This window comes from Salvelinus fontinalis, chromosome 19 (genome assembly GCF_029448725.1).
Source record: "Salvelinus fontinalis isolate EN_2023a chromosome 19, ASM2944872v1, whole genome shotgun sequence".
NCBI lineage: Eukaryota > Metazoa > Chordata > Actinopteri > Salmoniformes > Salmonidae > Salvelinus > Salvelinus fontinalis.
Window position 1 is genome coordinate 17210926 of NC_074683.1, and position 12741 is coordinate 17223666.

General features: G+C 42.2%; 1 protein-coding gene across 4 annotated transcripts in view; it reads right to left on the bottom strand.

Annotated features, from left to right (window-relative positions):
- tmtc4 (transmembrane O-mannosyltransferase targeting cadherins 4) overlaps positions 1-12741 on the bottom strand; it is a 45926-nt gene that overhangs the window by 26661 nt on the left and 6524 nt on the right. For all 4 annotated transcript variants that reach the window (XM_055870939.1, XM_055870941.1, XM_055870938.1 and 1 more), the window contains 4 exons: positions 9439-9655; positions 7111-7202; positions 3098-3194; positions 2685-2777 (listed from right to left, as the gene is read on the bottom strand). In XM_055870939.1, coding sequence (XP_055726914.1) covers positions 2685-2777; positions 3098-3194; positions 7111-7202; positions 9439-9642 — 486 coding nt within the window. In that variant the 5' untranslated portion in view covers positions 9643-9655. The remainder of the gene's footprint in view (positions 1-2684; positions 2778-3097; positions 3195-7110; positions 7203-9438; positions 9656-12741) is intronic.

Consider the following 12741-nt stretch of genomic DNA (forward strand, 5'->3'; position numbering starts at 1 on the left):
TACTGATCGTCTTTTCTTATTATCTGCTAAGCCATTACAATTGTAACTGGCTATACTTATTTCACCACTTTCCATAATGAGACACACCTTTCAATTATTTTTATCAAAATATATGTTTGTAAACGTCCTATTAAAAAGTAACATAATGATTGAGTGTCTATATAGTTGTACCATGACATTTGCATCTCCACTAAGCAAACCGCCAATTGGTCCCACTATTCCACCCGCCAAAAGACCCCATCTCGAGTTGGGTTGTCATCCCAATGCCCGGCAGACCACCCCCGACCCACCGCATCGCACAGCCCCGGACCGACTGGGATCCATCCTTCGAAAAGTGCACACAGCACCATCCACCGAACCGAAGCAGATCCATTGCCAAATGCATTTCCATCGCCCTCACCTCGATTTTTATTACATATTGCTGTGAATCATCCTCTATAGTCCCTAACATCTTTTACTTCTTCCTTCGCAACAGTTGTGGGATACACACATACACCCACACACATTCAGCCCTTACCCCCACACAACCATAAGCTCACCCTCTCAACAATTGCACCATCCCAGAGCCCAACTCAAGATGGGTCATGATTTACAAATGTACTTGCAGTTGCAGCTGCATGAGAAGGCCTGCAAGACCGCGCAAAAAATGAGCATAAATGTAGAGATTTATTTACCATTGTCACATCCTAGATGATGGAGGTCAAATGTACACCTTCTTCCTGAAACACCCACAATACGGTCATCCATTTTGACCATGTTCCCAAGCATCTCCATGCAGTCCGATTGGTTTCGTGCCACCAGGGCCACAAAAATATACCCTCTCTCTGAATGTCCGAGTGTGACCCCCTCCACATGGGTTACTGCAGCTAGTGTTGCCACCACTGCCACTGCCTGGGTGGGGGCACCCCAACGGAATCCCCACCGGCTAGGTACAAGGTCATCAAGGTTCTCATTAGCAGCTTTGAGAATTTCCTTGTTTATTATGCTCTCCCTTTAGGGGGTTTTGGCTTTGCAGGACCAACCCTGCCAAGCAGGCTCAGAATCTTGAGGGGGCAGTGCTGCTCTTGGTCCCTGACCTCATTTTGGCTGCATACAGACCACATACAGCATGCACATAAAACAGTTAGGGACTTCTCCTTAGTATCTGGGCCATTCATGTGGGTGTCTAGGGTATAGGGCCATGGACCGTACCATTAAAATAGGATAATAAATAATTAGATATAATTTATTTTAAAAATGTAGTTCCCCATGATAGGACAATAAATAAGTAAGACGTGTAATTCATTATAAAAGTATATCCATCATCTGAACAACATTGAAAGCCCTCTCATACCCGGCCCACAGCAATACACTGGCTCTGGGATATGCAACTATTTCATTACTCACTCACTCAACTTTCCAAACATAACAAATAAAAATAAACACACACCACACCATCCACACATACTGTGCCTTCTGTTTACTTAGTTTTTATCTTCACTATATAGAAATAGTGCTTGTGTTCAATTAATTATATGTGAAGATTTATAGAAAAGCTATATTTTGTATTGTATTGTTACAATCAGTAACCGGGCTTGAATTGTGTTTATTTTCCTCATCTATGAGAACTTTGTAATTTTTAAAATAACCATGGAGTAATCTTTGTGTCTCTGAACAACTGGTTATCAATATATAGTTTATCAACGACGAGAGCTACTCGTTTCGCTTTTAATCTATTTTCTTTGAAAATTGGATACAGAACTTTGCGCCGTTCTGCAATTTCTTTCGGAAACTGATCAATCATGCCAATTTTGGTCCCAGCAAGTCTTTTACCCAGGCTTTTAACCATTATTTTATCTTTAAATGAGGCAAATTTGGCAACGATTGGGTGTTCGTACCTCTGCCCTCTCTGTCCGAGGCAGTGTACACGTTCAAGTTGGATCTTATCGATAACTTCGCGTGGAATCTGAAGCGCTGCAAAAAGGAACTCTCTAACTACAGATTCAGGAACCTCTCCTTCTTTCTCTTGGATACCTGTAAGTACCAAATTCTCTCTCATGGATCTAGTTTGTATGTCCAGTAAGCATTCTTTCAGAACATTGTTCTCCTTTTTAAATTCATTCATTTCGGTTTCAATCTTATTGACCGTCACTTTTAGCGCGTGTGTTTCCTTCTCCAATGTCGCAGCTTTTTCATCACTCATCTCTAGGCTTGCCTTCAAGTCTTTTATATCTTTACTAACTAATTCAAGTATACCCAGTTTGTCATTTATTGATTTTAACAGATCGGTTTCAACCTTTACCATTGCTGGTGTTGAGAATATTAGATCATCCGTGTCGGTTGAGGAGTCACGTTTTCATTTTTGATTCGGTTCCCCTGTCTTATTCTCCATCATGTTTGGGTGTTGCTTATTTTCGTAATATTTGTCGATAAATGTCTCTAGTCTTAGGATTTGTTTTGTGTTATTATCCAGATTGAAGGTTATCACCCACCAGATTATTTAGTGCTAATATTTTAGTCTAATTTAGCAGATATTTCGAATATTATGTTTTATCTTGAGGTGCTCTACATAACTTCGTTCAGTCCGCCATTACCTTTACGTCCGCCGTCTACGTCCTACTCCTCTAGCATACCTTGTAGCACACTAGCATACCTTGTAGAATAAAGACATATTGGACATTGTAAGTAGTATGCTAGTTACTCACGTCTTCTGCTTTCCTCCTGAGGAACAGCCTCTGGCTCAGCTCGTACACATTTACATTACAGATCAGAAGGACATCAAAGGCAGCGTTCACCCCCTGAGAGAAGAGGGAAACATTAGAGATTAGACATTCAAGCACAATGTAGACCAGCGACAGACATCTTCATCAGATAATTGCTGGGTCAAGTTCACAAGAGTTAAATATAGGCTACAAATGTATTTGGCTTCCATTACACAAGCTTAGTCATAAACACAATGTACTGTATATGACCATCAAGAGAGTGGCGTTAGCTATGCCAAGGTTGTGAGTATAATTCTCGCAGGGATCACATACTAAATATCTACGTACTTTGGATAAAAGCGGCTACTAGGTCGCATTTATTTAACAGTAAGGTGAGGATGTTTTGACGCCCCTACCAGGACTGTGATGCCTTGTTCTTTGCAGAGCATGGCCGCAGCGCACAGCAAGAGGCTCACGGCAATCCAATGGATGGAAAAATTCTCCTCGCTCTCCCTACCTGCAGAAGACATCCATAGATAAGTGAGACGTAGTTCATAAATTAAATATTCAAATGATAAAATGGTTTCTGAATTAAATATTCAAACAATAAAATGCCAAGAGTGTGCAAAGCTGTCATCAAGGCAAAGGTTGGCTACTTTGAAGAATCTCAAAAATTTAATATTTTGTTTAACACGTTTTTTGGTTACTACATGATTCCATATGTGTTATTTCATAGTTTTGATGTCTTCACTATTATTCTACAATGTAGAAAACAGTAAAAATAAAGAAAAACCCTTGAATGAGTAGGTGTGTCCAAAATGTTTTGTTCTGTCTTGTTTTTGTTTGTCTGTCTGTCTGTCTGTCTTGTTTTTGTCTGTCTGTCTTGTGTCTGTCTGTCTGTCTTGTGTCTGTCTGTCTTGTGTCTGTCTGTCTTGTGTCTGTCTGTCTTGTGTCTGTCTGTCTGTCTTGTGTCTGTCTGTCTGTCTTGTGTCTGTCTTGTGTCTGTCTGTCTTGTGTCTGTCTGTCTTGTGTCTGTCTGTCTGTCTTGTGTCTGTCTGTCTGTCTTGTGTCTGTCTTGTGTCTGTCTGTCTTGTGTCTGTCTGTCTTGTGTCTGTCTGTCTGTCTGTCTTGTGTCTGTCTTGTGTCTGTCTTGTGTCTGTCTGTCTGTCTTGTGTCTGTCTTGTGTCTGTCTTGTGTCTGTCTTGTGTCTGTCTTGTGTCTGTCTGTCTGTCTTGTTTTTGTTTGTCTGTCTGTCTGTCTTGTGTCTGTCTGTCTGTCTTGTGTCTGTCTGTCTTGTGTCTGTCTGTCTTGTGTCTGTCTGTCTGTCTTGTGTCTGTCTGTCTGTCTTGTGTCTGTCTGTCTGTCTTGTGTCTGTCTTGTGTCTGTCTGTCTTGTGTCTGTCTGTCTTGTGTCTGTCTGTCTGTCTGTCTTGTGTCTGTCTTGTGTCTGTCTTGTGTCTGTCTGTCTGTCTTGTGTCTGTCTTGTGTCTGTCTTGTGTCTGTCTTGTGTCTGTCTGTCTGTCTTGTTTTTGTTTGTCTGTCTGTCTGTCTTGTGTCTGTCTGTCTGTCTGTCTGTCTTGTGTCTGTCTTGTGTCTGTCTTGTGTCTGTCTTGTGTCTGTCTGTCTGTCTGTCTTGTGTCTGTCTGTCTGTCTGTCTTGTGTCTGTCTGTCTGTCTGTCTTGTGTCTGTCTGTCTGTCTGTCTTGTGTCTGTCTGTCTGTCTTGTGTCTGTCTGTCTTGTGTCTGTCTGTCTTGTGTCTGTCTGTCTTGTGTCTGTCTGTCTGTCTTGTGTATGTCTGTCTGTCTTGTGTCTGTCTGTCTTGTGTCTGTCTGTCTGTCTGTCTGTCTTGTGTCTGTCTGTCTTGTGTCTGTCTGTCTGTCTTGTGTCTGTCTTGTGTCTGTCTTGTGTCTGTCTTGTGTCTGTCTTGTGTCTGTCTTGTGTCTGTCTTGTGTCTGTCTGTCTGTCTTGTTTTTGTTTGTCTGTCTGTCTGTCTTGTGTCTGTCTGTCTTGTTTTTGTTTGTCTGTCTGTCTGTCTTGTGTCTGTCTGTCTTGTGTCTGTCTGTCTTGTGTCTGTCTTGTTTTTGTTTGTCTGTCTGTCTGTCTTGTGTCTGTCTGTCTTGTGTCTGTCTGTCTTGTGTCTGTCTTGTTTTTGTTTGTCTGTCTGTCTGTCTTGTGTCTGTCTGTCTTGTGTCTGTCTGTCTTGTGTCTGTCTGTCTTGTGTCTGTCTGTCTTGTGTCTGTCTTGTGTCTGTCTTGTGTCTGTCTTGTGTCTGTCTGTCTGTCTGTCTTGTGTCTGTCTGTCTTGTTTTTGTTTGTCTGTCTTGTGTCTGTCTGTCTTGTGTCTGTCTGTCTGTCTTGTGTTTGTCTGTCTGTCTTGTGTCTGTCTGTCTTGTGTCTGTCTGTCTTGTGTCTGTCTTGTGTCTGTCTTGTGTCTGTCTTGTGTCTGTCTTGTGTCTGTCTGTCTGTCTTGTGTCTGTCTTGTTTTTGTTTGTCTGTCTTGTGTCTGTCTTGTGTCTGTCTGTCTGTCTTGTGTCTGTCTTGTGTCTGTCTGTCTGTCTTGTGTCTGTCTTGTGTCTGTCTGTCTGTCTTGTGTCTGTCTTGTGTCTGTCTGTCTGTCTGTCTTGTTTTTGTTTGTCTGTCTGTCTGTCTTGTTTTTGTTTGTCTGTCTGTCTGTCTTGTTTTTGTTTGTCTGTCTGTCTGTCTTGTTTTTGTTTGTCTGTCTGTCTGTCTTGTGTCTGTCTGTCTGTCTGTCTGTCTTGTTTTTGTCTGTCTGTCTGTCTGTCTTGTTTTTGTCTGTCTGTCTTGTTTTTGTCTGTCTTGTGTCTTGTGTCTGTCTGTCTTGTGTCTGTCTGTCTTGTGTCTTGTGTCTGTCTGTCTTGTGTCTTGTGTCTGTCTGTCTGTCTGTCTTGTGTCTGTCTTGTGTCTGTCTGTCTGTCTGTCTTGTGTCTGTCTGTCTGTCTGTCTTGTGTCTGTCTGTCTGTCTGTCTTGTGTCTGTCTGTCTGTCTTGTGTCTGTCTGTCTTGTGTCTGTCTGTCTTGTGTCTGTCTGTCTTGTGTCTGTCTGTCTGTCTTGTGTATGTCTGTCTGTCTTGTGTCTGTCTGTCTGTCTGTCTGTCTGTCTTGTGTCTGTCTGTCTGTCTGTCTTGTGTCTGTCTGTCTGTCTTGTGTCTGTCTTGTGTCTGTCTTGTGTCTGTCTTGTGTCTGTCTTGTGTCTGTCTTGTGTCTGTCTTGTGTCTGTCTGTCTGTCTTGTTTTTGTTTGTCTGTCTGTCTGTCTTGTGTCTGTCTGTCTTGTTTTTGTTTGTCTGTCTGTCTGTCTTGTGTCTGTCTGTCTTGTGTCTGTCTGTCTTGTGTCTGTCTTGTTTTTGTTTGTCTGTCTGTCTGTCTTGTGTCTGTCTGTCTTGTGTCTGTCTGTCTTGTGTCTGTCTTGTTTTTGTTTGTCTGTCTGTCTGTCTTGTGTCTGTCTGTCTTGTGTCTGTCTGTCTTGTGTCTGTCTGTCTTGTGTCTGTCTGTCTTGTGTCTGTCTTGTGTCTGTCTTGTGTCTGTCTTGTGTCTGTCTGTCTGTCTGTCTTGTGTCTGTCTGTCTTGTTTTTGTTTGTCTGTCTGTCTTGTGTCTGTCTGTCTTGTGTCTGTCTGTCTTGTGTCTGTCTGTCTGTCTTGTGTTTGTCTGTCTGTCTTGTGTCTGTCTGTCTTGTGTCTGTCTGTCTTGTGTCTGTCTTGTGTCTGTCTTGTGTCTGTCTTGTGTCTGTCTTGTGTCTGTCTGTCTGTCTTGTGTCTGTCTTGTTTTTGTTTGTCTGTCTTGTGTCTGTCTTGTGTCTGTCTGTCTGTCTTGTGTCTGTCTTGTGTCTGTCTGTCTGTCTTGTGTCTGTCTTGTGTCTGTCTGTCTGTCTTGTGTCTGTCTTGTGTCTGTCTGTCTGTCTTGTTTTTGTTTGTCTGTCTGTCTGTCTTGTTTTTGTTTGTCTGTCTGTCTGTCTTGTTTTTGTTTGTCTGTCTGTCTGTCTTGTTTTTGTTTGTCTGTCTGTCTGTCTTGTTTTTGTCTGTCTGTCTGTCTGTCTTGTTTTTGTCTGTCTGTCTGTCTGTCTTGTTTTTGTCTGTCTGTCTTGTTTTTGTCTGTCTTGTGTCTTGTGTCTGTCTGTCTTGTGTCTGTCTGTCTTGTGTCTTGTGTCTGTCTGTCTTGTGTCTTGTGTCTGTCTGTCTGTCTGTCTTGTGTCTGTCTGTCTTGTGTCTGTCTGTCTGTCTGTCTGTCTGTCTGTCTGTCTGTCTGTCTGTCTGTCTCTGTGTGTGTAATATATACCTCCAAGACATATCAACTATGTTAACTTAGGAAATCTGAAACCATGAATGAGACTTGTGCCTATAGATGTGATGCATGTTCTTAATCTCTCTGTATACATTCAAGCAACCATGACACACCATACTTAATGCATACAAAACCTACCTCCTCTGAAGGCTTTGCAGTAGGTCAGAAAGGAGAGCTGGAAGAACAGTGCACACAGTAGGTCTGCCCGGCCTACAATCCCTGCCACCTGAAAGAGAGAAAGACGGGTTTAATAACTTCTTATGGCTTGGGGGCAGTATTTCGACATCTGGATGAGACGCGTGCTCAAAGTAAACAGCCTGTTACTCAAGCCCAGAAGCTAGGATATGCAAATAATTAGTAGATTTGGATAGAAAAAACTAAAGTTTCCAAAACGGTTAAAATAATGTCTGTGAGTATAACAGAACTGATATGGCAGGCAAAAACCTGGGATTTGTTTTTTGATGTGGGTATTTTCAATTGAATGCCTATAGAGTATCTAATGGGTTAGGACCCAGATTGCAGTTCCTATGGCTTCCACTAGATGTCAGTCTTTAGACATTGTTCAAGGCTTGTTTTCTGAAAAATGAAGAAGAACGAGACCTTTGTCAGTGGACTGTAGAATCATGCAGTGCTGGTTTGCGCGCCCTTCGTTGTTTTTCCTTTCTATTGAATACGCTATTGTCCGGTTGAAATATTATCGATTATTTAGACAATTACCAGCCTGAGGATTAATTATAAACATCGTTTGACATGTTTCGACAAACTTTACCGGTACTATTAGGATGTATTCGTCTGCATGTTTTGACCGCTTTTTGGCCAGTGGATTAATGAAACAAAACAGAGTTTTTGGGATATAAAGATGGACTTTATCGAACAAAACAAACATTTATTGTGTAGCTGGGACTCTTGTGACTGCAACCATATGAAGATCTTCAACGGTAAGAGACAAATTTTATCGCTATTTCTGACGTTTGTATGCTTTCGTAAGAGGGGCGCTGTCCTCAGATAATCGCATGGTATGCTTTCGCCGTAAAGACTTTTTGAAATCTGACCAAGCGGCTGGAGTAACAAGAAGTTCATCTTTAAGCCGATGTATAACACTTGTATTTTATGAATGTTTATTATGACTATTTCTGTATTTTGAATTTGGCGCTCTGCAATTACACCGGATGTTGTCGAGGTGGGTCGCTAGCGGAACGCCTGCGCCAGAAAGGTTAACTGCTGTATGAGAGACAGAATTCCGTCATCTGACATGTCCAGTTGAAAATCAATATCTATTATCTAATCTGCCCTTGGACACTTCTGGTGGACCAGAAATGATGAAGGCAACTGTGTCAGCCAACAGATAGTCAGAATGTATATTTTAACAACCTGCACATGATCAAATGTAATAACGCAAATACACTCTTTTTCTGTATCTGCTCCTGTACTGTATATAACAGCCTTACTGACAGCAGCCAATTAACATCCAGCGCAGGAGTCTCTCATTACTGGCCTGTGTGTGCAGTGCATGTGTGTGTATCTCTCTCCCTCTTTCTGTCGGTGTGTGTGTGTGAGAGAGTATATTACATATAGTGTGCGTGTGTGTATGATTTATACTGTGTCTGTATAGTGTGTACTGCATACGTCCTGGAATCCTGGGGGCTATCTCCTTTGATAAGTGCAGCAGGCCTTGGGTCTGTGGTCTGCCTGCTCCCACCCCCAGGTCTCCCTCAGCCCGTTGCCCTCCCTGATTAAAGCCAGCCGAGAGCAGGGGGGGGTGCAGCCCTCCAGCCGGGCACCGCAGCCCTCACACACCACCACCGGGTATGAATAAGCTTTTAATAGTCTGGGCCTCGCTCAAAACGCACACCTTTTCGATGCACACTCCGAATTAGATGGACCTTTGTTCCTGGCATGGCTCTAATGCATGTTTAATACAACAAACACCCGCGGATGTTGGAACACATGTAGTGATGGGAGGCTGTTATTATTTTGGAAAGTAAGTGAAGAGATATTGTTTGCCAGAGGGGGAATCATAGAATTGGACAAAGTCTATCAGTTCAAAATTTTAACATATCAAATGGTACACCAGATATGGCCGCCATTACACGATTATCCACCACGGAATATTGCATTGATTAAGGACGTCCCTTCTAGTCCATTCTGATTCTATTGAGCTAACAACCCAGTGTCGTCATAGCCCCAGTGCCGGAGTTTGGTTTTGGTAACAGCACTGCCGACTCTGGACTACGTATTGCCCCTTGTGATGGGTCCGGGTTCAATCCCCAAGACTCCCACTTTTCATATTTGCGCGTACAGTATCCATCTCATAGGTCTCCTCCTCTCATCTCAGTCAATCTCAATAAAACCAAACAAATATTATGTGATAGCCACGCAACAATGGTTGCTTCATAGTACCCGTCTGTGTGTTTTCACTATTTCTTACATCCCTCCATCCCATACGATGTTTGTCTACTTACGCTTTCGGTGTGAACGGGGTGCGCTGCAAAGAGAAGACCAGCCAGGAGAGAAGCTTTGGGTGCGTGGTTGAGCCTGTTCCCATTCCCATCGTATGCCAAGCCACCGATCAGTACGGAGAACATGTCGATCATCAGCGCTGATATGAGACTGTGCAGGCCGATGTTCAGCACATGGAAGCCTACTGGGTGCAGCCCACCAGCCATGAGGTAGTTGAGCCTGGGTTCATAATAAAAGAGATTGCAGCATGAATTCGACAAAACAGATTTGAATAAAATATATCAATAATACACAATGATATCAACAAAGTACATATATGTACAGTTGAAGTCGGAAGTTTACATGCGCTTAGGTTTGAGGCATTAAAACTCGTTTTTCAACCACTCCGCACATTTCTTGTTAACAAACTATAGTTTTGGCAAGTCGGTTACGTCATCAACTTTGTGCATGACAAGTAATTTTTCCCAAAAATTGTTAACAGATTATTTCACTGTATCACAATTCCAGTGGGTCAGAAGTTAACATACACTAAGTCGACTGCGCCTTTAAACAGCTTGAAAAATTCCAGAAAATTAAAAGCTTCTGATAGGCTAATTGACATCATTTGAGTCAATTGGAGGTGTACATGTGGATGTATTTCAAGGCCTACGTTCAAACTCAGTGCCTCTTTGCTTGACATCATGGGAAAATCAAAAGAAATCAGACAAGACCTCAGAATTCTTTTTTTTGTAGACCTCCACAAGTCTGCTTCATCCTTCGGAGCAAATTCCAAAGGCCTGAAGGTACCACGTTTATCTGTACAAACAATAGTGCACAAGTATAAACACCATGGGACCAAGCAGCCGTCATACCGCTCAGGAAGGAGATGCGCTTTGTCTCATAGAAATGAACGTACTTTGTTGCGAAAAGTGCCAATCACTTGTGCCAACAACAGCAAAGGACCTTGTGAAGATGCTGGAGGAAACAGGTACACAAGTATCTATATCCACAGTAAAACGAGTCCTATATCGACATAACCTGAAAGGACACTCAGCAAGGAAACAGCCATAAAACAGCCAGACTACGGTTTGCAACTGCACATGGGGACAAAGATTGTACTTTTTGGAGAAATGTCCTCTGGTCTGACGAAACAAAAATAGAACTGTTGGCCATAATGACCATCGTTATGTTTGGAGGAAAAAGGGGGAGGCTTGCAAGTCGAAGAACACCATCCCAACCGTGAAGCACGGGGGTGACAGCATCATGTTGTGGGGGTGCTTTGCTGCAGGAGGGACTGGTGCACTTCACAAAATAGATGGCATCATGAGGTAGGAAAATGTTGTGGATATATTGAAGCAACAACTCAAGACATCAGTCAGGAAGTTAAAGCTTGGTCGCAAATGGGTTTTCAATGACAATGACCTCAAGCATACTTCCAAAGTTGTGGCAAAATGCCTTAACTTCTCTAAGATAGGGGGCAGCATTTTCACGTTTCGATGAAAAGCATACCCAAATTCAACTGCCAGCTACTCATCCCCAGAAGATAATATATGCATATGATTAGTAGATTTGGATAGAAAACACTCTGGCGTTTCTAAAACTGTTTGAAACATGTCTGTGAGTATAACAGAACGTATTTAGCAGGCGAAACCCTGAGGACAAACCATTCAGATTTTTAATTTTTAGAGGTCCCTCTCTTTTCAATGAGTTTTCATTGGGAATCCAGACCTCTAAGGGACCTTCTTGCAGTTCCTACCGCTTCCACTGGATGTCAACAGTCTTTAGAAATTGGTTGAGACACAGCAAACCTTCTTGCCACAGCTCGCATTGATGTGCCATCCTGGATGAGCTGCACTACCTGAGCCACTTGTGTGGGTTGTAGACTCCGTCTCATGCTACCACTAGAGTGAGAGCACCGCCAGCATTCAAAAGTGACCAAAACATCAGCCAGGAAGCATAGGAACTGAGAAGTGGTCTGTGGTCACCACCTGCAGAATCACTCCTTTATTGGGGGTGTCTTGCTAATTGCCTATAATTTCCACCTTTTGTCTATTCCATTTGCACAACAGCATGTGAAATTTATTGTCAATCAGTGTTGCTTCCTAAGTGGACAGTTTGATTTCACAGAAGTGTGATTGACTTGGAGTTACATTGTGTTGTTTAAGTGTTCCCTTTATTTTTTTGAGCAGTGTATATCGACGGAATTAATCGAACAAAAGGACCATTTCTGATGTTTATGGGACATATTGGAGTGCCAACAACAGAAGCTCGTCAAAGGTAAGGCATGATTACATTTTTATGTCTGCGTTTTGTGTCGCGCCTGCAGGGTTGAAATATGCTTCTCTCTCTTTGTTTACAATGGTGCTATCCTCAGATGATACTATCGTTTGCTTTCGCCGAAAAGCCTATTTGAATTCTGACATGTTGGCTGGATTCACAACCAGTGTAGCTTTAATTTGGTATCTTTCATGTGTGATTTGATGAAAGTTAGATTACAATAAAAATCTATTTGAATTTGGCGCGCTGCATTTTCTCTGGCTTTTGGCCAAGTGAGACAGTAGCGTCCCGCCTAAACTCAGATTTTTGGATATAAATATGAACTTTACCGAACAAAACATACGTGTATTGTGTAACATGAAGTCCTATGAGTGTCATCTGATGAAGATCATCAAAGGTTAGTGATTAATTTTAACTCTATTTCTGCTTTTTGTTACTCCTCTCTTTGGCTGTAAAAATGGCTGTGTTTTTCTGTGGCTATGTACTGACCTAACATAATCGCAAGTTGTGCTTTCACCGTAAATCCTTTTTGAAATCAGACACTGAGGCTGGATTAACGAGAAGTTTATCTTTAAAACGATGTATAATACTTGTATGTTTGAGGAATTTTAATTATGAGATTTCTGTTGTTTTGAATTTGGCGCCCTGCAATTTCACTGGCTGTTGGTTAGGTGGGACGTCCCACATATCCCAGAGAAGTTTTAAGGACAGCAAAGTCAAGGTATTGGAGTGGCCATCACAAAGCCCCGACCTCAATCCTATGGAATATTGTGGGCAGAACTGAAAAAGCGTGTGCGAGCAAGAAGGCCTACAAACCTGACTCAGTTACACTCAACTTATTGTGGGAAGCTTGTGGAAGGCTACCCGAAACATTTGACCCAAGTTAAACAATTTAAAGGCAATGCTACCAAATACTAATTGAGTGCATGTAAACTTCTTACCCACTGGGAATGTGATGAAAGAAATAAATACATCTCGCTACTATTATTCTGACATTTCACATTCTTAAAAACAAGTGGTGGTCCTAACTGACCGAAGACATGGGAATT